Here is a 27,771-nt window from a genome sequence, read left to right as displayed (position 1 = left end):
TTCACCAAGCCCCTTTCCATGATTTATCAGCAATAAATGTCCTGGCAAACTGGGGAGGTCCTAGTTAACTGGCATCCCGCAAATACGATGCGCATCTACAAGAATGGCTGGAAGGAGGAGCTGGGGAACTACAGGCCTGTCAGTGTGACCTTGGTGCTGGGGAAGGTTATTGGGCAGATCATCCTGAGTGCCATCACTTGGCACATACAGGACAACCAGGCAATCAGGCCAAGTCAGCATGGGTTTGTGAAAGGCAGGTCCTGCTTGACTAACTTGGTCTCCTACAACAAGGTTACCTGCTTAGTGGACGAGGGAAGGGCTGTGGATGTTGTCTACCTGGACTTTAGTAAAGCTTTTGAGGCAGTTTCCCACAGCGTTCTCCTGGAGAAACTAGCTGCTCACGGCTTGGATGGGTGTGTGCTTCGCTGGGTAAAAAAAATGGCTGGATGGCCAGGCCCAAAGAGTTGTGGTGAATGGAGTTAAATCCAGTTGGTGGCCAGTCACAAGTGCTGTTCCCAGGGCTCAGTATAATGTCAATGATCTGGATGAGGGGATCGAGTGTGCTCTCAGTAAATTTGCAGATGACACCAAGTTGGCTGGGAGTGTTGATCTGCTTGAGGGTGGGAAGGCTCTACAGAAGGATCTGGAGAGGCTGGATTGATGGGCTGAGGCCAATGGTATGAGTTCAGCAAGGCCAAGTGCTGGGTCCTGCACTTGGGTCACAACAACCCCATGCAACACTACAGGCTTAGGGAAGGGTGGCTGAAAAGGTGCCTGGTGGAAAAGGACCTGGGGTTGTTAGTCAACAGCCAGCTGAATATGAGCTGGCAGTGTGCCCAGGTGGCCAAGGCAGCCAATACCATCCTGGCTAGTATTAGAAATAGTATGGCCAGCAGGACTAGGGGAGTGATTGTCCCCCTGTACTCAGCACTGGTGAGCCCACACCGTGAGTACTGTGTTCAGTTTTGGGCCCTTCAGTACAGGCGGGACATTGAGATTCTGGAGCGTGCCCAGAGAAGGGCAGTGAAGCTGGTGAGGGTCTAGAGAGCAAGTCTTATGAGGAGCAGCTGAGGGAACTGGGGTTGTTCAGCCTGGAGAAAAGGAGGCTGAGGGGAGACCTTATCGCTCTCTACAGCTACCTGAAAAGAGGTTGTAGAGAGGTGGGTGTGGGTCTCTTTTCCCAAGTATTATGTGATAGGACAAGAGGAAATGGCCTCAAGTTGCACCAGGGGAGGTTTAGACTGCATATTAGGAAAAATTTCTTCGTCAAAAGGGTTGCAAAACATTGGAACAGGCTGCCCAGGGAAGTGGTTGAGTCACTGTTCCTGGAGGGATTTAAAAGACATGTATTGTGGTGCTGAGGGACATGGCTTATGGCAGCTTGGCAGTGCTAAGTTAACGGGCAGACTTGATGATCTTAAAGGTCTTTTTCAACCCAAACGACTCTATGATCCTATGAATGGAGGGGGCATGTGGTGAGTTTTAATAACAGAAGGAGAGATATAGTTAGGAAAACTGGAGTTACCAAACTGACATTTTCCTAAACTCTCCAAATTTGAAAAACTACTGATTTTAAAAGATGGATTTAATTTACAATAGCTCTTTTTATTGTGAATCTGACAGAGATGGACACAAAAAGGTAACTTTCAAGTCTTCATCTATTACTACCTTCAGTGTGTATCAGAAATCAGATTAATCTAGATGGTTCAAATTACAGGCTATTTTGTTCTTTCACATCTGGGAAAGGTTGAAGAATTTTTCGATGTAAAATGCATTCAGCAGGAACATATACATGTATTTTCGCAGGGATATGTAAGACTTTGGTGTTTAATAGTACTTGTTAATAGTACAGCTGGTAGAAGTTGTCAGCTAAAACCAAAGAAACTGATTGTTCCACAGACTGTAACTCTTAAATATCAGTACTAGTTGTGCACACAAATTGCCATTAGATGTATATAAATGTATATATAGTCACATGTTCGTCCTTCATAATTGGAAGGAGCGGAGGTTTTCTGTATGTTAAAAATCAGTAAAATCTGCAAGAATTGCAATCATTTATATGTAATTTCAAGCTAAGAGCCCAAGTTTCAGTGATATTTAGGTGTTATTAGCTAATTAAAAATAAGTATCAGTGTTTAGCTTTCAGATAAAAACATTGCTACCAACAATCGTTTAGATGCAAGTGAGTAGAGCGGAACAAGTACTGGCAAAATGAACAATTCTGACCTGTCCTCACTGCTGCCAGTGGCAGTGAACTGAACAGCGCTTCAGGCTCTCAGCTGGTTGCTAAACGAAAGTATTTAAAGAATGTGTTTCAGTTGACCTTTTCCCATTTGGTAGCTGGAGTGTACTTTACTCAAGAGGGACTTGGCCAAGCTAGACTTCTGTGGCAGTGCCATTAGGCATGTGTCATTTTTGCCTGTGTATGACGGTCTGCCTAGATCAGCTTTGTTGTGAAATACAGCCAGTAGAGCCAAGTCCTAAGGTTGGTGTTGCAGGTCACCCTCCAGGGAAGTTTGACAGGAGCTGCTGAGCTGACAGAATGAAAGGGTGTTTCTTCAATGGGGCAGTGCCAGGGGTGCTAGCGGTTGCATTATGGCTCCATGCCCAGAAGTAATAGTTGGGACATCCAATGCATGCTTCCTGCTTTGCTGTCTTCTGTGCTTACGTCGTTAACAGAGCACTGTAATGTAAGGGATGTGGTCAAGATGGTGAAGGCTTGGAGTTCTTACCTCTTCGGTAACTGGAGAGCTGAACTGTGCTGCGTCAGTTTTGTACTATGTAAACCTGGTCAGATAACATTCTACTTTAACAAAGTGGTAACTAGCAATTCTGTAAGTGGCTGCAGCTGGTGCAGCATAGGCCATGTCACAATGCCTTGCAAGCCTGTCCTCCAGAGGTGAAATGCAGTGGCAGCTGCCAGCATGTTTGGTGGCTTGTCCCCTGACCACACGTGGTCTTGCACCGCCCTGCAGTGGGAGCCCGCTGAGAGGGGTGAACCTTTTGTTAAGAGAGCTGCATCTTGCAGCTTTAGCAGAGTGTGGTTAGAAAGTATTGCTAGATGATAGTGAACAGAACTGGAGTTCAGGGCAATACTAAGGACGACTTTAAGCTAATCTTAAAAACTGGCTGCCATTCAAAGTGCAACTGCTGTAGAGCGTGAACCCAGGCCCGAAGCCAGCTGCTGCAGGGGTGATCCGGTGGTGGTTGAGAGCGTCTCGTCTGACACGCCCCGGGCTCTCACACGGCTGCCCGAAGGGAGGCCCTCAGGTGCTGGGCAGCGTCTGCCGCTGCGCCCCTGAGGAACCCCCAAGAAGCGCCCCGCCGCCGGCGGGCCCTCAGCCAGAAGCCACAGCCTTTCTCGGGCCTGTCGCAGCTGCGGCGCCGGCCTGAAGCAGCCGAGGGCCAGGCCGTGAGCCCATGGGCAGCCCTGGGGGGCAGACAGACCCCTCCGGGGCTCTGCCGGCCGCCTCCCCGGCTCCGGAGACGGGCTGTGACGGCTGCCTCCCCCGGCCAAGGGCGTAGGCCTCGGTTGCGCGTGCGCGGCAAGTGCCGGTTCGCCGAGCGCCTCCGCCAATCGCCCGGCGGCTTCTTGGGCTGCGGCCCCGCCCCGTGCGTCGGCGAAGGACAAAGTGACGGCGCCGGGCGCGCGGTCAGCCTCTGCGCCCAGCCGCCGCCCGAGCAGCGGGTTCGCGCGCTGCCGCCATCTTAGGAGGTGAGTCGGGGCGGCGCGGCGGAGGACGCCCGGTGGGGCCCCGCTTCTCGCCCCGGGGGCGACTGACCGCCTTGGCGGGTGCAGGGCGGTTCGGCCCGGCCCGGCTCCGCGGCGGGATTCCCTCATCCCACCCCGCTCTGCTCTTCTCGCCCGCCTCAGGTCGCCATGTTCTCGTCCATCGCGCCGCTCGCCCGGCTCAACCCCTTCTACGCGCCGCACTTCCAGCTGGTGCAGGACGGGGCGAGGAAGCGCGCGGGGCCAGCGGAGGCGCCCACCACGCGGCGGAGCTTGGCGGCCGCATCCGCCGCTGAAGGTGAGAGGGGTCGCGGCGGAGGCGAGGCCTGCGGGCGGCCGTCTCCGTCCTACCGCGGGCCTGCGCCCCTCGGGGCGGCGGAGGGAGGGTTAGCGCCTGGCGGGGCTCGGCCGGGCCGGGGAGGAGGCGGCGCTGGGCCTACGCGCCCGCTTGGAGGACGAGGAAGGGCACGGGCGGGGGAGGCGCTGGCAGCCGCTTCCGCTCCCGGGGCGGTGGGAGCTGAGTGGCAGCGAGGATCCGGTGTTACCGGCAAAGGACACGGGAATGTTCTGGCTCAGGGTAATTGCAGAAATCACCGACGGAGCCTGCCTTGTGGATAAAAGGGCTTTTTCTGGCTCTTCTGGGCCTGCAGGCTCGGGGACTGAGGCTTCAGGCCTCTGCTTCTTTTTTTCCTTGGAGAAGAGCAGCATGTGAATCTGGATGGATTGAAAGACCATCTCCCGTCCTTTTTTTCTTTTATTTGTATTCCCCCCACACACACACGTTTATTCACAGCTGGACATCTGAATATCTGGACACATTAGAGGTGCCTGCAGCTGTTCTGGGTTGTTTTTTTTTTTTTCTCTTTTTTTCCCTCCTTTGTAGTTGTGAGACATACACTAGATAACTATGCTGTCTAACATATAGTGATGCATTTCAGATTTAAGTGTAAGAGATTTTCTGTGACTTACAAAGGTCAGACCTTGATGATAGTCCTAACAGTGGAGGTAGATGTTAAAATTCTAATTCTTCTAAGCTGTTAGTAACTTAAAAGCATCTCTCTGCCTTTATATAATAAAAAAATGAAGAAAGAAGTGTATTCAGCAAGATACCTCTTCTGAAGTATTATTGTTACCGAAGTATGTTAGTGCTCTTGCATTAACATTCATGTAATATGTGAAAGAGAGACAGAAATGGGTGTTGAATTTTATTAAGTTGTCGAGAAAGTACTTCTGGCTTTCAGTGTAGTAATCTTGTTGCTAGCTAACTAAAGCCCTAAATAGCTTTTCGGTACGCTAAATATATTCAGTACGTGCACTTATTTCTTGAAAGCATTATGCTTGATCTTCATCCTGTTTGTAGGCAGATGCAGTCAAAGGTGACCACTTTCTTAGTCTTTGTAGTCTTTTCTGCTGTGTTCATTATTTCATGTACCAGTTTATGCTCTGGCCTTTGTATTGGGAGAGTAACACGTCGCAGAAGATACGTGAGCTTACACAAGGTCACACAAAGTCAGTACAAACCGCAAGACCTTGTGAGTTCAGCTTAGGGCATCAGCCATAACACAGCTTAGAGACAGAATGTTTTATCATCAGCTCTTGGAATTTGTCCTTGTTAACATGTCAGATCAGAAGCAAATAAATTAAGTAGTTATGATGTAGCTGTCTTAACAGAGTAGACATGTTTTTGTGCTATATATTTGAGTAGCTTCAGGGTGTTTGTCTTAAGTCACTGTCTTAGGTGTGTTAGAATAACTTCCTTGCCCTCTACTAAGTGTTTAGGCAGTTCTCTTTTCAGGTAACATTTTTTAGGAAATTTGACTCTACTTGAAATACGAAGTCTGGTATCTACTATGGCTTTTTTCCTAATACTGCTGTACCATTACAAATTTAGGTACCTGTAAAGAGTTCAAGCCTAGTTGATACTGGCTTGGCTTTTCTTAATTAGTGTTTTTGAACACCTAGCTGACAGGTCAGTCTGAATACCATTGTGATAGAGCAGATACAGGAAACTCTATTTTTCTGTGGCTTCTACAAATGTTTGCCTCTGTCAGTTGATGAGTATGACTTCTAACAGAAATTGTGGTGAAAAAGTGTGAACAAACACTTCAGGTATCTGGACAGCATGGTAACTGCTGCAGTGCTGTTGTGCTGCAGACCAAAGATACAGCTAGGAAGAGCTGTCCCATAATACAGACCCAGAGTCTGTTCTTTCATTACCCCTGCATAGAAAGCCTAGTTTGTGTTTGTTTAACCAGTCATTCTGTCAAGTTGTGAACAGAGTATTACTTCTGTCTGCAGATCTGCTAGTGTAACCAAGGTATTTTAGAGGTACGTGTAAGTCCCGAACAAGCATATTTACAGTCTTGAGCAGTATCTCAAAGAAATTCTCATAAGTTATGTATTGTTCTGACTGTTAACTGATTCCTCACTTTAAGTGTAGGCTTAATTGGAATTTGTGAAAATAACTTGCACTTTTAAGACTGGATGGTTTTATGCACAGTACTGTATGTAACAGTGCAAATGAAATATCTCTTAATTAAATGTGATCTGAAAGATTCTTTAATGAACCTTGTTTATGAGCATTGAATGTGGTGATTAATTTAATAAAATTCTGCAGCTTCATTAAACAGAAGCTGTATAAATCTGAGATTCTGTATTTGAAAGGAAATTTTAAAAATATCTATATAAAGAGTCTGAAAAATCCATTAAAATATATCTATATAAAGAAAAGTCCAGCACTGATTTCATAGATCTGTATGGTCTCTACTTAAACACAGAAGTTGCACTGTGACAGAATATTTAACCAAAGAAGCTTTGTCTCTGGAATACTAGAGAAACACTCTTGCTTAATTCCTGGATGTAAGAGAATGTTGGATATTGCAACTTTAAATCATAATTTCTACTAGCAGCTTCTGGGATTAATTTCTATGGTTTAAATGTTCTGTGAGCTAAAACTTGACTTTCCTCCATTGTTTTTTTTTAAAGGAACAAACTCAATTTGGAAGGCTTAGAATCAAATCTTGTCAGTCCAAAAGGTGGTAATTTAAAGTAAGGGAATTATTTTTGAGTAAAACACTACAGTTGAATAATATACCACGGAAGATTATTTCAGTTTAATACTGTTGAGAAGGTAGCACTCAGCCAATTTTGGTTCTTTTCTGATTTTTGTTATCGTTTATGATTGATCATGTATATGTAATTTTTTTTCCCCAATTAACTAGAATACAGCTGTGCATATGGCTCAGGCAGATTCTTTATGCTTTGTGGCCTTGGTGGGATTATTAGCTGTGGAACAACACATACAGCACTGGTTCCTCTAGACCTGGTTAAATGCAGAATACAGGTTTGTTCTGCATGTTGGTATGTGGTGACATTGACAAAGCATGTTTAATGTGTTATAATTAATCTACTAATAAATTGGAGGTATAAACTATCCCCTGGACATCATTGTCCAACAGTGCATGGAGTTTATGTAAAAGCATGGTGTGTCTTTATTTTTTTGCTGCAGAATACAGTTGTGAATATGGCTCGCTCAAGTTTTATGCTCTCTGTGGCGTTGGTGGGGTCCTAAGTTGTGGCCTGACACACACTGCCGTTGTACCACTGGATTTAGTGAAATGTCGTATGCAGGTTTGTATTAACTTAAACATTTCTTAAACTTTTTCTCTATGTAGGCAGCATATTAAGAGTTTACAGTAGGGACACAGTCTTCTGGATGACAGGAAGTGAGCAAACTCGAAGGCTACTTTTATCAAGGCTACTGCTATGAGACTAACAAAATGCCACTTTCAAGAGAAGCGGGGGCATTTAGGATAATCTGGATTAATTGTTTTTGACTACATTTAAGGCCCAATTAACTGACTATATTTGCTAAAAGGCAACCACCACAATGTTACTCTTTGCTGTGTGGTAGGTTATCCAGCACTATTCGTGTGCTTTTGGGTGAAGGAAATAGTATCTTTGGTGTTTTGAAGATATGTGGTTTTTAGCCTGGAGTGACATGCATGTATAATTTGATCCATTAACATTGTGGATATCAATGCATGGCTTATGGTTTGGATACTTTCTAATGATGCCACTTTGAATTGAGTGGGTAGAGCTTGATATGGTATTGGTAAGGCTTTTGGCTAGTTTCCTTGAAGTGATACTTGATTGAACTGAGAGGAGATTTGTCACATTGGACTTAATTTGTGATACCAGCTTCCGTATTAAAATCACCTAGTGAACAGCCGTGGATAAAAACATGCTAATGGATTTATTCAAGCAAATCTGTGCCTCAAGAATGAAGCAAATTAAAGCACACTTCTGAATTTCTGGAAATAAAGCAGTTAACAACTTCCCTGTTAGGGATGATAGTTAGCTGATGCTGATTATAAAAGTGGTGATTTTGTAATGACAGAACTTCTGAAATTAGGAGGGAATTACTAACTAGTGAGACCTAGTAGTCACACTAGGAGTACTGGATGTGATATTCTTTAAAATTGTTTTCTTACGGAAGACATTTATTTAGCATTCTTTACGTGAGAGGCTTTTTTGCATACTTGAGAACACCTGAAATTCTGGTCTCAAACTAGTAATTCTTAAACACATCAGACAAACAGCGGGTGCATTGAATGAGGGCAGCGTGGTGCTTTCTACAAAACTTGCATTGAGACGAGGCTAACTGTGTAGGAATTTCCTGTCTCTACTACTAAGGAATAGCTGTAGCTGAGTTTGTGTTTTATTTCTGTAAATGCAGCTTTGAGTGCACGTTTCTCTTGTTATGGACTTCAAAATCCAAGATCGGTAGCTTGACTACTCATGCCTGAGGATAAGTTTCATGGGAAGGAGGAGATTGGTAATAGGTAAAGAAGATGCAGCATCTCAAATAGTTCTTGATCTGATTGCAAATTGGGTTAATGGGCCGAAAGCACAAGCGCCATACAATGCTGCATATATAATGCTGCGTGTAGAACTGGGAGTAAGGCCTCATAACTTCCCAGGCTTCAACTGCTTGGTAGGTATGTTCAGCTTGGGCTACCAGTACTTGGTTTCCTACATGATGAGGGTGGTGATACTTCCCCTTCCTTCTCCAGCACTTAGAGGAAGGTGCAAGAGCAGAGTTCCCTGTGGATTCCAGGTGTGACCTTGTAAAACCTGTCAGCATTTGTCCCTTTACAGATCCAGTACAGAGCATGTTACTAATCCTTCCTAGATTCTCCAGGAAGAAACCTGTAAGAGGTCACCTTTTATGTAGATGATAATTAAGAATGGTTCTGACATGAACACAGTCTCATTTTACAGTCCCTGTAAATATCCAATTTTCTGAAATTCTGAATCTTTTAAAATTGGTATGTTTAGGTGAACTAGTTCTGAAGTAGGTTGTTGCAGACTGCAAGACAAAATACCAGTCACTGCAGATCCCATAGCTCTTTCTGAAATCTTTGGTTGACTTATAATTTGGTATCTTTCTTCGTATTTCTCTGAGGAAATGTTGGGTGATGTCAAATATGAAAAGTAACAGTGTAATGTGACTTAAAATTTGTGAGAATGACCTGATTAAGAATTTGTTAAATGGTTTCCTTTCACATGAAAAAAAATACTCAAATTGGTCTTTTTTAAATTCTGATAAGTTACTTATGAAATCTCACTCAATCTTTTGTGTGCAGAAAATATTTTATATGTAGCCTTTACTGTGAATTCAAAGTACAGGTGTAGAAGTTCTTGAGTACTCTTTGATCTGCTTATCTGCTTTGTTCCATCTTCTGACTATGTGGAGGGATCAAACTAACAGTGGACAAATAACCTTTTCTGATAAAGAATCAGGTGAATCGTCAGGCTTGGTTTGTGGCAAGTGTACCTAGGTGTGACATAGAGAGGATGAGATTGCTCACAGAAGCTATCAAATTTATAAAGAATCTGATCTAAACATAATTATATCAATATACTACTGTCAGTGTTAGAATAGTGATTTTAGTAGACCTTTTTGATACAGAAAGTCATATTGTTAGTTTGGAGAATAAAGGTCAAGCAAAAATCAGACAGTTTTGTGGCTCCTGAGCATTGAGGAGCATACTGGCAGTTAAAATAAGTTAGGGTTTGAGCCTAGCAAGTAAGCATTACAGTTACATTAGTGTAACTTTGTGTTGAGTACATCGTCTGTCCAGGGAACCTTAGGAAGCCAGCTGTAGGAGGAATTTAAGAATTTTATGTTTTGGATGGGGGTGTGAGAAAGCAAATAGTAGGCTGTATCAAGCAATTAACTGCCTATTCTGTTTAGGTTGATCCACAAAAATATAAGAGCATCTTCAATGGATTTTCAGTGACAGTCAAAGAAGATGGTGTTCGTGGCTTGGCTAAGGGATGGGCTCCCACCTTTATTGGATACTCCATGCAGGGGCTTTGTAAATTTGGTTTCTATGAAGTTTTCAAAATCCTATATGGCAACATGCTGGGAGAGGTAAGCCTTAAGTAGTTTTAGCTATATATCTGCAACATAATAGTATTAGTAATGAAGAGTAATCATAAAAGCACGATTCATTAATAAAAATGTGTGTTTAAATTCACTTTAGGAAAATGCATATTTGTGGCGTACTTCGCTGTATTTAGCTGCATCTGCCAGTGCGGAGTTTTTCGCTGACATTGCTCTGGCTCCAATGGAAGCTGCTAAAGTTCGTATTCAGACACAGCCTGGATATGCTAACACTCTGAGGGAGGCTGTACCTAAAATGTTTGGAGAAGAAGGCATCTGGGCGTAAGCATCTTCTTGACTTTAATTTTTCTTTTTATTCAGGTTCTTAATATTGAGTATTTTTTTCCTAATGAAAGACTTGCTAAAACTGTTGCGCCTTTAGCTTATAATATTTTTTGATCTTTGCATTTCAAGATAACAGCTTAACGTACTTCAGGGAATCAGTGCTGAGCTGGCTGTTAGTTCCACATGCTCCTTAGATCCATCTTTGTGAGTATCTTTGTGCTGAGTTCTGCTGGATAACTTCAGTTTCTAGCAGTTCCAGTCAGAGATATTCAGCAACTTTTTGGTTGTACAGTCAAAGATGCTTGAGTCATTGGCATGTAAGAGTATTGTAACTGCATGTTAGCTTTCTGTTCTGATAGAAGTGGCTGTAAATATACAAGTCATTTATCGCTATCGGGACTTGGCTGGTATGCAGACATAAGCCTTACTGCACTTGTAGTATGAGTACTGCGTTACTGCAGTGCCTTGTAATCTGAAAAGTGACTACAAAAACAGCTGTGCAGTGTTAAGGCATCAGGTAACTTCTCATTTGTGTTGCTGTTATAAGTTAGTACTCAGGAACTAATAAAACTTAAATTTCTGTTCTGTAGGTATTGAGACACTTAAGCCTTACTGTGTCAGTATTTACAAATTGTATTTCCGATAGCAACAATAAGCTAACTCATTTTTTTGAAGTTAAAAAAAAAAGTACCTTAAATACCTCTTCTCCGGTTAAGTTTCTATAAAGGTGTTGCTCCTTTGTGGATGAGACAGATTCCATACACAATGATGAAATTTGCCTGCTTTGAACGTACTGTTGAAGCTCTCTACAAGTATGTCGTTCCCAAGCCACGAAGTGAATGTACAAAAGGAGAACAGCTGGTGGTCACATTTGTTGCAGGCTATATTGGTAAGGAATCTTTAAGTCCTATACTTCATTAATGGACTACCACAACTCTAGGAGCCTTTTCAGAATATTGAATAGATATAAGTAGAATGTGAGAATGTACTTGTAACTAAAATGTGCAGGGGAAAAAACTGTATTTAATCTGTAAGCGGAAAAATTGAGTCTGTAATAGGACAATACTCTTAATTGTTCCTGTGTGTTACCAATGTTAATGTCCAAGTTTAGAAACTACAGCTGATTTAAGTGAAAACGCTTGCATCTTTGCTAGGCTGGGGAAGGTTGAGGGAAGGGGAGAGAAATCTGGATGGAAGGGGGATTTTCAATATCCAGAGATTCAGAATGAGTTTTGTTTTAGCAGAAGAGGTGCTGCAAGAGCAGAACTGAGGTGTTTTCTAATATTCATGTCACGAGTATGTACCTGGTCTCCTTTTAGGATACCGGGAGGCTTGACTTAACTACTGTGCGATTCATTAGCATTTTATTAGGAGGTGTGGTTGCAGCTGGTTGTACTTAGTGTGCACAGTAATGGTACAGCTAAACCACCACAGAACTAATTTCAAATTGTTCTTTCAGCTGGTGTGTTCTGTGCAATTGTTTCCCATCCTGCTGATTCCGTGGTGTCTGTGTTGAACAAAGAAAAGGGCAGTTCTGCTTCACAAGTTCTTATGAGGCTTGGATTCAAAGGTACATCCTTACTTTCATGTATTTTGGATCAAGCGTTTGTGGTGTTATGGGGAGGATTTCTTTTTTTCCTCGCTTCTTCCTCTACTCATGCTTTATGTTTTGCTCTACAGGTGTATGGAAAGGTCTGTTTGCTCGTATCATTATGATTGGTACGCTGACTGCACTACAGTGGTTCATCTACGATTCTGTGAAGGTCTATTTCAGACTTCCTCGTCCACCTCCACCTGAAATGCCAGAATCTCTGAAGAAGAAGCTCGGTCTAACTGAATAGACAGCTCATGGACTGACTATGCTGGCTGTCCCAGTGAGGAGTTTCATGAAACTTTTATATATTTGACTATGTAGAAAACAAACTCTATATTATGTCATTATTGGCTGTGCCCTCATCCCACGTGAGGGTTTAAATTCTGCCGCTGTCATTGCCTGAAATAAATGAGAAACAGAGTGCTTAGTGTCTGTTTACTACTGCGTATGTAAGCTTCATTTCATAGCAGCGAATACCTCAAATACTTCCTCCCCCCAAAAAAAATTTTTAAAAAAAATTAACCTATTCTACACTTCATGAATGAGAGAATTGTAAAACGATTGTAACAAAAATAGTCTTTCATTGTTTCCAGAGAAGTGCCAAGAACCTGTCCTTGCAGAACTGCAGAAACTTAACTGCAGTTCAGTGCACTTTGAGTTCACTGTTTTATTTGCCTATAATAAGCTGTTACTGTAGAATAGCTGAACTCCTGAATGGCTGAGACGAGACTGCAGCCTGATAGGGCGTCCTGGTCATACTATCAGTGTTCTCCATAGAGATAAAAGGAACCTTACACTTAATAGAGCCGTTTCTGCTTTGGGGTGGTCATCCCAACATAACTAACTTGATGCTTACTTGACTAACTTCTGCTTTGACTAATTTCTGGCTTTGAACTGCACCAAAGATCTCAGTCCTTTTGGTTGTACTGTGGAATTAAACAGTAGCTGCTACCTTAACAAAAGAAAAGTTGGTGTTAATAAAGATTCTTGAAGATATCTGACCACTAAAAGCTTACTATAGCTTTACAGTAAAATAAAAATGGCTTGCCTCTTACTGTAGTTTGACAAACTTGCCAGTTTTTCCCTACACTTGGTACTCCTGTAGTTTGGGGTTGTTTTTTTCCCTCAATTAGTTGAATTGTAATGCTGAGTTCTGGTTGAACTGTGCACTTCTGCAGTGCAAGAAGCCATACCAGTTTTTTTTGAACCTTACTTGATGTGAAGAAATCTAGGCTCCTAGGCATGTAAGAGGAGACATTCATGGCAATCTTTTGTTAAGGCAATGAATTTGTTTTTTCCAGTCTTTTCCAGAAAGATGAGCATGCTGCCTTCTGTGTTTTGCCTGTTCAAGAACCCGCAGTTGATAATCACATTCAGAAAAGTCCAGAAAATGCCTAATAGGGTAAAAGGGTTCACTGTATCCAGTGCTACTTTGCTCACTTAGCAGAGCTGGAGCTTAAGTGTCTTTTGTGCAAAGCTGTTTGGATATGCTGCCTTTCAGCACTGGAGCTGATGATATTGAGCTTAGCTTGGCATTTGCGTATGTTGTGCTGCTCCTTCCTCTATGTGCGTCCCTCAGAGTCAAAAGGACAGTTAAAGCAGGTACCAGTGGAGTGGCATAAATGTACTGACCGCTGCATCTTACTGGAGTCTGGTGTTCCTGGTACCATTTTACATAGTGTTGAGCTTCCCACCCCCTGAGAAAACCTTCTGACTTCCAAGGTTTTGGATGGTTATGCTAAACAAGCAAGCTGAGCCTTATTTTGAATGGTTGCCTTTCAAAATGTGGAGTAAAATCTAAATCTGCTCTATTTCCCTGTCACCGTGACACTAAACACGCTCCTAGAGTGGTTGGTATCAACTGCGTTATACAGTGAAGTCAAATTCCCTGAGTCTCAATAAAATATTTGTACAAGTACTTTGGTGTTGAATTAAATATATTTAATGATATAAGTATGTACATCTCGTCCCACTGTGAATGGGAAGCTTTGAAATTATTTAACGAATCATTAAATGCTCCTAAGAGCTTCCTTGGAGAAGGGAGTTAACTATGATTTGATCTTGTATCAAAACTATTGATGTTAAATCAGCTTTTGAAGTTAACTTTTGTACACGGTTCAACTTGTTAAAACAACACTATCACTTTTGTGTACTGTGTATCGTTTCTTTAAAGGCATGCTTTAACTTTTCTTTGATTGCTGGAAAACATCTCAAGCTCCTTCTAGTCCTGAGCACTTTTGTCAACTTTTAAGGCTGGCACAAGAGTGAGACAAACTTGGCTCGTGCAGTGAGATAGTCCGATTGTCAAGTAATCCGATGATAAAGCCAAATTTCTCAAGACTTGTCATTCTATGTGCAGAGCAAAACCACGCATTTTATCTTTGCAATGGGGTCACTTTGTGCATTTGTTTTAAATATGTGCAGTAATAAGAGCATCTTAAATACATTTTCTTATTGATCAAGGGTAGACCTGAAATTATATCTTTTTTAAAGATGCTCAGATAAGTTTATCAAGGTAAATCTGAGATAAGACTACACGGGGCTGCTGGCTGTTCCCCTTTTCATCTGTAACGGAGAAAGGGAAAATACACTCGGTGCTGCTTTGGTGTTGAGTTTCAGTGGAAATCCCAATCTCTCCGAGTTGCCTTGCAGCTGCTGGCTCTGTTGTCATTCAGCCATAGGCTTGTTCAGACGCTTGAGGTGAAGGGGTTTAACATATGTAAAATGCTAATTGCTTCAAGGGTCACCTACTGATGTTTCAAAGAAGCTTCTGTGGGAAAACTGTAGTATTACAATGCATTTAAAAGGTCAGCTTTGCCACTGATAACTGCGTTCTAGCATAACGCGTGGTACGTTTTCGGAAAAGTGGAGAAGATGGGGCAGGGGAGCAGTGGTGCTTTCGTTGGGTTTGTGCTTTCGTTGGGTTTGTGCTTTCGTTGCAGGGAAGGTCCTGCGTGGCAAAGGAGCGCTCCCTTTTGAACCAAGTACAACTCGAGTAGCTCCAGACTGGTCACTAAACCCCAAAGTGCTTTGTAAAACATGGATTATGTATATGCTGCTTGTGTATATTGTTTTATGAAGGGGAAAAACATCCTTTCTTGCTATTACTGGAGCTGAGATCGGCTTTCTGATTTGAAGCGTACTGTCTATATAAATTTGGAATAACCACTCCATTCACACCCCTTGTTTGTATCGGGTTGTACTACAGGTCAAATGTGCTGACGCTTGCCGAAATGCTCGTCGCATATCATTTTACAATGGGCTGTAAGAATACAAATAGCTGTAATTCATTTACATTTCTACATGGAAATGATGTAGTTCACAGTGAAAACAATAAATATCTTGCTTTTTTATAGCAAATATGAGTACTTTGGATAGCTGAGCTTAATAGCTACGTGGCCTTGTGACAATACGATTTTCATGACTCCAAGCAATGTGGGAGGAGGATGTCAGTAGCAGAAACTTCTTGGCCGAGCTGATGGTCCGGTGTGTAAAAATAGATTTTAACATGTTGGGGTTACTTTGCTCGCGTCATTTTTCAGCACTGATCGCGTAATGCAGTTGCTCTTCTGTTTTTGTTTTGTTTTGTTTTTAACTTGTGGGTTGCTGGCAAGAATATAATCTGCCAGTTCTATGCCTGGATCTCCGGAGTGTCACTACAGGTTGGGCTGCATGGGATGATAGAGACTCGTGGAAACATTTAGGTTGGAAAAGACCCTCAAGGTCATCGAGTCCAACTGTAAACCTAGCCCTGCCAAGTCCACCACTAAACCATGTCCATAAGCGCCTCTGTTTTAAGTAGCATAGTTGTAATTTTCATTATTGCCCGAATCTCTCAATCACTAAATAAAATTGTAGAGAGTATGGTTGAGTGTCCCCAGAAATCAGCTAACGAAGGGGTTGTAGTTTTCCTGAGCTGCTGCTCTCCACACAGCCAACAGAACTAAACTAAGGAGGCGAGGTTAGTAATCTGCTTTGAATTTATGAAAAATACCTTATTCTGTCTCATTTTTTTCCCTTGTAGAAAGAGCCTTCCCTCTGTCCTTAGACCACTGTAATTACAAAGCAACTCCAAAACTTTCATTTAATTTTTTAGTCCAGTGGAGGTGTGTGCTTGAAGGGCACTTGAGGATTTGTAAAACCTGTGCAGATTATGGGAGAATTACTGATCACTCGCCTTAATTCTGAGGACAATACAGCGGGTGTGTAAATGTTAGATCCAGATTATTATTTTTTTTCAAGTCAACTTTACCTCTAAACTTTTTCTCTCTTGTTTGTGGCAACAACGTTTTGAAAGCTTCATAATGCTTTGGACCTGCACTTCCTGGGAAGGAAGCAGGAGTGGTCTGTGTACGCCTAAGGATAAAGTGAAACTAATGATTCTGTAACATTTTTTGCGTATTTAACTTCTGGAGACCACGAACAGGACTGTGTACTCGGCTTTTCACTGGTAGACGTGTTCTGAGGTCTGGAGGTTATTCGTTTAGGGGTTGAAAGTGAAATCAATAGTTTATCCCGGTTTATTTTCTGGTCACTCTTCCAAAGTGAGAGTGTGCTGTCTTCATCCAGAGGGAACTCTGCTGTGTCAAGACTTCTCTGATCAACTGTGCAGCTGGAGCGTATTTTCCACTTGTGTAAATGAAATGTGTATGGAGATTTTACTGAGATAAATAAACATCACGTTAGTCAAATTCTGATGCCCTTATTATACGTTCAGATGACCTTAACTCATCTTTTCATGACTTGTGATGGTTGTGTAGCTCGTTTTAAATCCAAAGTCTCAGTTTCTTTCTACAGTGGAAGGCAGATTTATTCATTGTAGGCAGTCTGCGTCTGCGTGAGAAAAGCCTAGCTATTAGCATAATTTGGGCGAAAAATCTTTAGTGCCAAGTGCTCTCCTTGACAGGACATCTCCATCCCCCCAGGACTGGTGGATTCAGTGAAATCCAGGCTTTGATACACAAAGGAGAGATACTTATTATGAAACCCCCAAGCTCTTATGGTGTATGTGCGTACATATATATTTTTTCAGGTGTGATACACAACCCCTGCTTTAGCATGGCTGATCGTTCCGGATGTTCTTTAATTTTACTGCCTCCTTCAAGTGCCACTTGGTTATTTTCAGGGGCTTGCTTGAAAATTGCCTGAAAGAGCAAAGGGACGCTCGTTGGCACGTAGTACCTGCGGATGCTTTCTAGGAAAACTTGCCTTTTGACAGGTTTATCCTTGTGGTCTCTCAGGTGGACTGGAAGGGGTTAAAGAAAACTGGAGGTAGGAACGGACCCATACCAAAAAGAGGAAAACTTGAGGAAACATAGCATTTAATGTTGACTGAGGGCAATGAAGCAAGGAAGGTATGGAAGACCAGCAACATGAGGCAGGGCAGAAGATACGGAATGCTGAATGAGGATGAGAATAGTGAGGGAGAGGAATGGTTGTATCTTCCGTACAATCGAGTCTAGTAGCTGCAAGATGTTCAGGTATGACCAACTAAACAATTGAGAAGTTATAAAGGCCTTACTCTATGCTTACACTTCTTGATGCAGTTTCATCTATAGCGATTTTCTTAATTGCTGTACCTCTCCTAGTTGTTTTTATAGTAATTTTTTTCCTATTTAATGCACTTTTCCCTCTTTGCTCTGCTAAACCCATTCCCGTTATCTTGTTACTTCAGTCTACCGCCTACCACATTTTCAAATGTCTCCGATCTCTTAAACTCTTGCTCTTCACCACAGAAATACTGCCAGCGCCTCATATCGCTCTAACCTTTTGGGACCTAAATGCACCTCTTTGTTAATTCTGCTGCTCACTATGGTATTTTACAGGCTAAGAAACAATGAATGAATAACGCTGTTAGGATTCCTGGACAGATACCGTGCCGCTGGGAGAAAGCCATCAGCAGGGTTAGTAGGTCTTTCAAGGCTTTGTCCCCATAGAGGGGAGTTCAGTGTGTTGCGTTTCTGTTCAGAGTTCAGTGTTTTGAAGACCGCGCAGCGCTGCAGTGATGTGATCACAACTATAAAGCCTCACAGAAAATCTTTTTGCAAGGCATCAGCAGTATTTCTGAGCATTGCTTGCTTCACTGCGTTTACCTCTGGAAATACCAATTGTTTACAAAAAGGAAAAAAAAGGGCGTGCTATAGTTTAAAAGAATCACAGAGTTAATACATTGAGACAATATTAAATTGCTACTGCAGCTTGATTAACCCTTGTTTAACTATCTGGAAACTACAATTTTACTCCTTCCTTTGGAGCAGGAAAGGAAAGCTGAAGATCTGTCTGTCTTGGGCCCTACTTTCTTCATGAAAGCAAAATCTAAAGGTAAGAACAACATTTTATGCTTTAACACTCTTTTATTGTACAAAACAAACAATTTATTAAATATAGCATCTGTTGTCCTTTAGAAAAAAAGCCCACATACACAGAGACATGTTTTTTGCTCATGTTATAGCTTGTCCCTTGAAATCAATGACTTTTTTCTGTGCTTTTCAAAGGCAGAGCACAAATCTCAAGTTTCATGTGCTTCTAAATGAAGCCTTTAAATACTTTCTTTCTCCTCAGTACTACACATGGTGGAGTTAACGCTCCTCAAACACTACTGTTCTTTAGGCAGTGACTTTTCACAGTGATCAGTTCATGTCGGAAATCTTGGTTATTTCATCCTTCGTATCTTTGCTCTCAGTTTGAACTCTTGTTAGATTGGCCAATTTCTCATTCAGTAAAGCAATTTCCTTCTCCCGCCGTAATACATCCTCCACTAATCTTCCTATTCTCAGCGTTAGGTCACTTATTAATGGCTCGAAAATGGCAGAATCCTTTTTAAGTTTGTACATCTTGGGCTTTAAATCATTTGCAAATGTAACCGTCTTCAGAACTTTTGCTCTGTCACCTTCGAGATTCAAAAGTCTATCGGAATGCTTGTTAAAATCACTCCTTAACTCAGATAACGCTGTCCTAATTTGCTCAATTTTTCTTGCGTTACTGGATGCCAAGGTTTGTAGGTTTGTACTTCGGTCGATGCTACTGGTAAGCAGGTCACCTATATTTTTTACTGTCTTCTTTTCACCTTTTTCTACTCTGTCTTCTAGTGTTTGCAAAGAATCTGTCAGTGCAGTCATATCTGAGACTAGGCCTGAAATGCGCCTTATGTCAGTTTTTACTGTCACAATCGTCAAAGTTGTGTTTTTTGCTACAGAAGCTGCATTCTCTTCAACACTTGAAACTGCATGAAAAAGAGCTGTTAAATTCTTCCGCAGTTCTTCTTGTTTTTTAATTATGCTGCTAGACCTTGCTTTCATTGTATAAATATCTTCCTGCAGATGTTGAACGTGAGGAATTATTTGAAGGTCTTCCACCTGTTCCATCAAGTTCCAAGTCTTTTCACACTAGAGGGATACAAACAAAAATATTTGACAAGATTTCTAGCTGAACAACTCGCATCAATTTTAAAGCTATACTCTAATGAAAAATCTTCATGTTCTGATATTGAAATTGAGGAAATAAACTTCTGTTGCAACACAAGCAAAAATTTCATTTTTTTTCCCTTTCAGAATATATAACAAATTCAAATGTTACTACTTTTTCCAATTATTACAAAAATTACAGGACGGTACTATATGACTTTCCAGCATGACCTCTGAAAACGCAAGTCATCAAATGTAATTTTCTTCTTATTTATGGAACGTTTTGTATTAAGCCTATAGCCTGCGCGCCCCAGAGAGACCCATGTTGAAAGGTATTCAGAAACATTTTAGAAAGATGCCTACTTTAAAATTCTGTTATCCAAAAATCACAGACCGTAATTAACTGATGTGGCTTTATTTTGGTAACCGTGATATGTATTTTGAATGTGACATTCACAGAAGAAAAAGCCAAAGGAATTAGGCATGGTTCCCTTTTGTTTGAATAGCCACCAAAATACGTCACAGAAAAACAGTACTTGAACAGCCTGGCTCCGTCAAAGCTACATTAATGAGGGAACACTCATGCCGCTGTTAGATTTTTGGCTGAATTTGTTAGTTCACTTTTTTTGTTTGGGTTTTTTTTTTTAGTGATTGGTTCTTGGTTTTCAAATTTGAGAGGAAGAAAGGAGGATATCTAAGTGATACTATCCTGTTCAATCCCCAATAAGTCAGTGTAGAACTTGGAAAGGAAAAAAAACACCGAACAGGCAAACACATTCCAAGAGGTTACAATTAGTTTCAAGTTACTAATTCTTTTCTTGACACTACTAGTAAAAACATCACCAAAGAAACAAGTATTTTTAACTTTTTGATAGTGTTGGTCATTCCTCATTAGCACAGAACTGTTAGCTTAAAAAAAAAACATGAAAATTGAGGTTGTGCAGAATTGTGGTGGTTAATGCCCTCAAGGATGAGTGAGGATTTTCCGTTCCATCTCATGTATCTTCAGCTTTCAGTAAGGTTAGCGTTGATGAAAGACATTAAATTGGGGAGCATACCACTGCTAATGGAGTCACCCTTCCCCAAACATACATGAAGTACAAACATACTTGGAAAAAATATTTAAAACACGTTTCCGTATAGAATAGTATTTCTTAATGGACCACTAAACACTAAAGTATTTATTCCATACTCTCTTCTGGAAGACCAATTTATTTTGAATTAGATAATGCAGCAGGACAGGGCAATCCACTACAACATATTTTTATTGAATATGACTGTAAACAGATACAAATCTATATGAAACTGATAAGACTTCATAACATTAAAAAATGCTGGTTTAATAGTTTCTTGAATAGGCAGCATTAACCATTTACTGAAGATTTCAGTAGAGTTCTAGATAAAAGAGTGTACAAACCCAGAATAATTTAACTTAAGCCTGAGTAAGTCATAAATATTACGGGTTCACGCTGTTTACTAAGCAATCTCCTTTCCTGAGTTCAGAAATCAGGAACTGGATAAGTCTGTAGACACAAATTTATGGTGGTCCTGAGATCCAAATTTCAATGAACAGCCATCAGGCCTATGAGGTAGTGCTATATCTGGTGTAAGCAGATCTATGTTAGATATTCCCTGCCCTTAAGTACATAACTCCATGTCTTTCATTAATTGCTGTTGAAGCTCTTGGTTCACCAAACTTTGGGAAACAGTGTCAGTAACACTCTTAAGTATTTTTCCCTTTGGAATGCAAAGCAATACCAGACACGTCATGTAATGTCTAACAGAGAACAGTCTACAGAAGAAAAGGTTAAAACTTGTTTCTAACAGCACCAAAACAAACAAAACCACAAAAAAACCCCACAACCCCAAACTGATAGTGACTGATCACACCAAACTTGCAAATTAAATGATGGAAGAAGAACATAACAGGAATATCCGTTCATAAGAATTTCAGTCTATATGTAGTCCAAAGACTTCAATGGCAGAACAAAGCTGTGCCAGTCATTTTAGGAAGTCTGAAAAATTTGGAAATGAGGTCGAAGAAGGCTATTTGTGTGAGGTCTAAGAAATAAAAGATAACACCAGCTGCTATGTAAGCCCCTGCTTATGAACACTGGTACCAGACGAGGTTCTCAGTAAGGGCTACTTTACTGATGCTTTCTGTAATGCTGTTGTATCTAAGCTTCAGCTGTTAAAAAATGTACTTAGTGCTTTCCGGCATGTAATAAAATATGTAGATCCCAGTAACAACTCTGACATTGAGAACTCTGTACCGTGAGCACAACATCATTATGGTATATAATACATTAAAAGCAAGGTACATGTATATCTGCCTAGAGATAAGAAGCATTACAAGTCCATGGAATATAATACAAAAAGTAAAAATATAAAAAAACAAAGTAGTGAGAACTAAATATAAATTTTAATCCGACAGCTCCGGTTTTGACTTTTTTTTCCTTAAATCTAAATACTTTGCTTCAAATTCCATTTTAATAAAAATGATCTTTTAATAAATAAGCTGAAAATAATCCTTAATTTATTTAAGAAAATACTCCTTGCCTCCTGCAACACAGTATTTCTTGCTCTCTATCCTCTTTCAGTCTAGTCCAATGCCTAGTTAAATTATGACAATATTTCAGCTACCCTTAACGTATGTTGGCGTTACATTACTTAAAATAAAGTGCTCTGTCATCAATGAAAACCCTAAGTCCAAATTCACTTATCCCCATTCTGGTCATTTTCTAAGTTACAACTTTGTAAAGTTATTTCTTTTGCTTCTGAAGATACTTTTATGTCACGCACTACTTCTTCTAAAACCGTTATTTTATTTTGCACTTTCAACATGCTGTCATTGTAGTGTATGCTTTCAAGAACCTTTTGCATCGCCGTTGTATCAGAGACAGTTTTCAACATATCATTTTCCACAGTATGTAGCTGTGTTGTCAAGTCCCCTATCTTTTTCTCCACACTTAGCAATTCACTTGCTAATCTAAGAATAGAGTGAATAGCATTTTCAATTGTTGGCAAATGAGTCTTGCACTCCTCGATCTTAGGTTCATAGTTCACAAGTTTCTGATTCAGGTCTGTGTCCTTGGCTACCAGAACATTCTTTTCTTCTTCTAGTTTTTCAACTGCCTTTGCATGTAAGTCCAGCTTTTGTTCAATTCTAGAGAATTCATCATCTTCTTGCCTTTTTAGTGTTTTAATATTTCTGGCTGTACTGTCTTCCAAATCTCTCACTCTTTCTGAAAGGGATTTAATTCTTTGGTCAACTTCATTAATTTGGGAAGTAACTTCTGTATGTATAAACTTCACTTCAGATTTTAAACTACTAGTGTTTGTGTTCATTTCATCCAAGCTTCTTCTCCAGGAATTTGTAACATTTTGGAACTTCTCATTAATGCTGTGCACCTTTAGAGAGAGAGTCTGTTCATTGTTCTGAATATCATTTATGGTGTTATGAAGAGAAGATATTTCCTGCTCAAACTCAGTCATCCCAGAGACAGACGAGGCAGCTTCTTGTAGGATGCTTTCAGAAGACTCAAGCTGCATTTATAACACAAAACAACGTCCAATGTCTACTTAACAAAAATAAGACTAGAAAACCACTTGCCTTTATTAAACAGAGAAAAAGTCCCTTACGAGCCACTTTACTTGTTACAAAGCTCCTATATAATTTGTTTTCATATTTCATCTTATAAATATTGTTGATTAACCTAGTATGAAAGAAAAAGTCACAGAAATGGGTATGTTTGTTGTTGAATTTCTATAGACTACATGCCATTTTCTTTGTTGTCAATCCCTTATTTTCCACAGTGGTGGTTTTGGTTTTTTTTTTTTCCTGGTAAAATATATCACACTACCTAAATCCCATGCAACATTTTGCAATCTGGAGTGTAGTATATAAATATCCAAATTACATCATGTATAAATGACATCATTATGAGATCAGTGCTAAAACAACAGCACTAGCATAAGCCATGCTGAACTCCCATCGTTATCTGTAAGATATAGAGGATAATTCAGCAGTCAGCCCAAGTTTTCTACTTGAAAATATCATGCATAGATAAGAAAATAAAATAGCAATGAAAAAATATTACTATCACTTAATTATGTCTTTCATATTATTACAACAGGTCTACTACATTAAAATGCCTGTAAATTTTCTTCAAATCAATGTATATTAGAATTATACAGAGAGCACTACTGATAGAATAAAGAATGCGCATACATGTAAGTTTTTAAAAATAGTTTAGTGTCTAAAAACTAATACTGAGATACAACCACTATATTCACACACTTGAACAATGGTATGGATTGACACATTACGTCACATGAAATATTCTCCAAAGGCCTATTCACAGGCAAGTAGAACACATTATGAACATTTATTTTAAAACACTGAGTTAAATTTAACTAAATGACAACAAAGTTAAACAATGTCAAATGTTCATCAGAGTTTATCCAATTAAGATGTTAATGATTACCTTTTCAGAAATTAAGTTAACTTTATTTTCCATATCCAGGAATTTTTCAGCCTCTTGCTGTAAGGAACTGTACTTCTCTTCCATATTAGCAAATTTATTTGACTGCTGAAATAAGAACCTGCAAATTGCAAATAAATAAATAGTAAACATAACTACATAATTAGCATAAATTAAGTGTTCCTGGACCTGATTCACTGCAATCTGTAACTGTCGGAATTTGTGTTCACAGAACTTGCTAGATCAATACATGAGAGAAAAAAAAAAAAAAAAAAAAAAAAGGATTTCATGAAGTTGATCTCGCTTCATACTGGAGTTATCTTTCAATAGAGGTAGAAAAATAAGGAAGCATCCATAGATATGCTTTGTTTTTACGTTGTATGCCATCCAAACAGGAAAAATGTCCAATAAGACTGCTGACATAGGGAGGCCATTACACGCTTGTAATGCATTGCCTCACAATATATTTTATTGATCAAGTATTATTTAACTGGTGGGGAAAAAAAAAAAACACAAAAAAATAATTTGTATTTCCTTGCAAAGCATCACAAAATCATGCATAGAAGCCTTTGGATTTAGAAATAAATCTAATGTTGTTTAATTGTAACCATCCAAGAACACACGATGCATTGTGGCAAAGCTTGTATAGCTACTGTTAAGATGATGTTAGCTTTGAACAGACAGTAGAGATCTCAATCCTGTACTTGATATACATACGAGATTCATCTACTGTGAATTTGGGAGCTTTCTGAACTGTAAGCACTTTATACAGTTAAAAAGAAAATGAGACAGCCCTGAATTTTGCTGGATGTTTATTAATCCCAAAACAAGGTTTATTGTAGACTATGCAGGGGTCCTCTCAGTGGTAAGAACAATTTAACTAGAACAATAGAGTTAATTTAAAATACTTGTGCCTTCATAAACTGATACTTATTAGTATATTGAATAGCGATTAGAAGTTTCAAAAGATCTACGACAGTCTCTACAGATAAAGTTAGGCAATAAAAGCTAAAATGCTAGCTATAGACAGATACATGCAAACAGACATAAATAGATAAAACAGTAAGCAGAAGCATCAAAAAATTTTACTCTACTATTGTCATTCTGTTTCTCAAGGATTAAGATAATGAGATCTGAGGGATGTTAAGAGCAAAGTTTACCTCAATTTTCAGACTGATGTCTAGAGTGCAATAATCTGGACTGATTTCTTGCACTAGAGTTCCGAGAATTTCATCATATAATTTCTGCCAGAAGCTCAGTTGCTGATGGAACTAAGGTATTGATGCTGCTAACATGCTAAGACATTCTAAAACATCTTTTACAAATATATTTGCCTTTTACTTGAAGACTCCACCTGATAAACATTTTACCACACTGCTAAGCAAATTATTTACAGAAAACGCTACTGCACTTCTACTGTTGAATTATTTATTACTTGCCAAATGAGCCTTGTTGTACTTATTGTCAGATTAAGTTGCCCTTCACAGTCACATGTAGTCTCCAAAGCAGGTATTTACAATTCATGAGCAAGACACCTTTTAAACTTTCAACATGATACAACAGACCGAGCTTCTATAATCCCTCACTCTATACCAATGTTTCCACACTTGTGAATATTGCTATTGTATTCTTGATCCTTCCAGCTTTAACAAATTTCTACAGGCATTTAACCCAAACACTATATTCAAATGCAACTAATCACATATTCTGTGACTGGATACTGTATAGAATGCAAAAGAAAATATTTAAATACACTGCAGAGGGTTACCTACCAGGTCAGCACCAGGCAAACAGCAAGGGAAGATATGCTTAAGGTTGTTCGTGAGTCCATCCAAAAGGAACTCCGATTATTGCTGGTCCTGGGACTTGCCAGCTTCCCACAGTTACTGTGCTTCTTAACCTTTCGTGAACCCTCGCTGGTCTTGGATGAAGTATCTTTTTTCCTCTGCTTAACTTCAGACATTCTGTGTTTTTAAAAAGCAGAAGCAAAGAGAGACCTAGGAAAAAAAACAACCAAAAAGACAAAACAAAACAGAATGGACTAGTTACTTCTAAGCACCCCCAAATACAAACTTTTGCCCTTTAGTTACACAAGTACAGCCCCCAAAACGTTTCCTTCAGTGCTGACTGTGTTTGCTAGTTATGTGAACTTTTGTAAAGTGTCATAATACTTTCATAAGGCTTTGTGAACATTTTTGTTTTCCATACCATAGACCACTGCTTTGATTTTTTTCCTTCAAACTGAACTGAGTTTTCAAACATTAGCTAATTTCACCTTTCCAGAAATATTTCATCTGTTGTACAATAAGCAATTTTGAAGATATATTTTCAATCACTAGTGAAAGCATGATATTTATATAGTTGATTACTGTCACAATTTCATCAGGATTTCACTATCCTGTTTTACTTGTAGATTTTTTTTAAAAAAATAAATTACCTACTCCACATTAAAGGGGAAAATTAATTTTCTCATTTTTAAAAATGGTATTGCAAATCAAGCTTTACTTTAGAAATAGTTCTGTTGTAATGATTTCATGCCATCTGTAAAACCACAGACATCAGCTGATAGAAAGCCATTAATAGAAAAATACAGAAGATTAATGAAATAATGCATCTAGATAAAAGAAAAGCTATACCTTCCACTTTGTTGAAATTAAGATCCAAATAAATTCAGGCAATATGAATCTCGTTTCAAAGAATACAAAAACTCATATTCTAACCAAGTGGAAGTACAGAGTGGAATTTTCAAGGCTAAAATGTTCCACCATGCTGCTCAAAATAGATTAGATCCTTGGTGGATTCAGTTTAGCATAATTTGAGACAAAAATGCTGTGCTTCCTTCTGGATAATTTTGCAGGATTGCTTAGTCACATGTCAAAATATAAATATTTAAGTATTACAGACAGTTACATAGTCTCATACACATGTAAAAGGCACGGTATGAAAGCTTAGAGCTGTTTGTGAATCACAGTTCTAGGAAGTGTGCTCGGAGTTTGAAGCATGTAGGAAAAAACCATCTCTTGCTCTCCCAAAAAAATAGGAACAATGATACTTTGTAACTTTTAAACACCTTTATGATTGAGAGCACGTATTATGAAGTTAAAATAATTTAAAAAAAATAAGAGATATCTGAACGGTAGTTAGGGAAACAGTTTAATACAGGACCAACAACTCGGCTTTAACAAAGATAACTTCAGAGCGCCGGGCAGGGCAGAGGAACGACCCGCAGCTCCCCACAGAGACCGTCTCAAGCTCCCCAGCCCCTTCCTTGCGCCGCTTTTTCCCCTGCCCCAGCCCTGCCTGCGCTCGGCCCGGGGCACCGAAAGTGACAGGCCGCCCCCTCCCCTCCAGGGCGCTTCCACACACCCTCCGCCCGCAGGAAACTCCCCCAGCCCAGGAGCGGGCCTGCGGGACGCCACCCAGCCCCGCCGGCCTCCCGCGGCCCTGCCGCTCCAGCGACCGCCCGCGGCGCCACCGACTCCCCCCAGTACTTCGGGCCGCTTTGCCCGCTCCCTCCCTTCCTCCCTCGGCAGGCCGGTACCCCCTCCGGCCGCTGCCGCGCTCCTCCGCCGGGGCACCCTTATCGGGAAGGCGGGGAGGGCCGTTGCCACGCTGACACGTCCTGGGGCCCCACCTCTGGCCGGGGCCACCGCCTGGCGCCGCGCCCGCTGCAGCCGTTAGCCGCCTTTCCCTCAGCCTCTGCCGCGCCACGTCAGGCGCTAGTGCTGCCGCCGCTCCGCCAAGGCGGCCGAGCCTTCGCGCCGGCGCGGGAGCGCCGGGCTTTGTTCGGCGGGGGCCGGGCTGCCGGAGGCCGGCAGGGACGG

The 27,771-nt window shown here is 40.6% G+C and overlaps 2 protein-coding genes and 1 non-coding gene across 9 annotated transcripts; 2 read left to right on the top strand and 1 right to left on the bottom strand.

The window, feature by feature from the left end:
- Nucleotides 1-3,560: 3,560 nt before the first annotated feature.
- Nucleotides 3,561-12,498, top strand: SLC25A3 (solute carrier family 25 member 3). 2 transcript variants are annotated; one of them, XM_054188814.1, is made up of 8 exons: nt 3,561-3,715; nt 3,875-4,028; nt 7,239-7,360; nt 9,990-10,169; nt 10,282-10,463; nt 11,183-11,355; nt 11,926-12,036; nt 12,147-12,498. In XM_054188814.1, the coding sequence occupies exons 2-8, from the start codon at nt 3,881-3,883 to the stop codon at nt 12,305-12,307; spliced, it is 1,077 nt and encodes a 358-aa protein (XP_054044789.1). In that variant the 5' UTR covers nt 3,561-3,715; nt 3,875-3,880; the 3' UTR covers nt 12,308-12,498. The 2 variants fall into 2 exon arrangements, with proteins under 2 accessions (XP_054044789.1, XP_054044787.1); XM_054188812.1 differs by lacking the exon at nt 7,239-7,360 and adding an exon at nt 6,952-7,073.
- LOC128904692 (small nucleolar RNA SNORA53) lies at nt 10,647-10,886 on the top strand. Its single transcript, XR_008464608.1, has one exon. It is a non-coding gene; the product is annotated as a small nucleolar RNA SNORA53 (small nucleolar RNA).
- A 5,895-nt stretch (nt 12,499-18,393) lies between the features above and the next one.
- Nucleotides 18,394-27,761, bottom strand: IKBIP (IKBKB interacting protein). 6 transcript variants are annotated; one of them, XM_054188805.1, is made up of 5 exons: nt 27,582-27,743; nt 25,720-25,944; nt 23,951-24,068; nt 22,338-23,009; nt 18,394-19,445 (listed from the first exon to the last, which is right to left on the bottom strand). In XM_054188805.1, exons 2-5 carry the CDS (start codon nt 25,908-25,910, stop codon nt 18,690-18,692), a joined length of 1,737 nt encoding a protein of 578 aa, XP_054044780.1. In that variant the 5' UTR covers nt 25,911-25,944; nt 27,582-27,743; the 3' UTR covers nt 18,394-18,689. The 6 variants fall into 6 exon arrangements, with proteins under 6 accessions (XP_054044780.1, XP_054044781.1, XP_054044784.1 ...); XM_054188806.1 differs by lacking the exon at nt 27,582-27,743 and adding an exon at nt 27,439-27,549; XM_054188809.1 differs by lacking the exon at nt 27,582-27,743 and adding an exon at nt 27,314-27,425.
- Between the last annotated feature and the right edge of the window lie 10 nt (nt 27,762-27,771).

The sequence above is a fragment of the Rissa tridactyla genome, chromosome 1 (assembly GCF_028500815.1).
Source record: "Rissa tridactyla isolate bRisTri1 chromosome 1, bRisTri1.patW.cur.20221130, whole genome shotgun sequence".
Taxonomy (NCBI): Eukaryota; Metazoa; Chordata; class Aves; order Charadriiformes; family Laridae; genus Rissa; species Rissa tridactyla.
The sequence above is the reverse complement of the archived record's forward strand: the minus strand, read 5'-3'. Positions and strand labels throughout refer to the sequence as shown.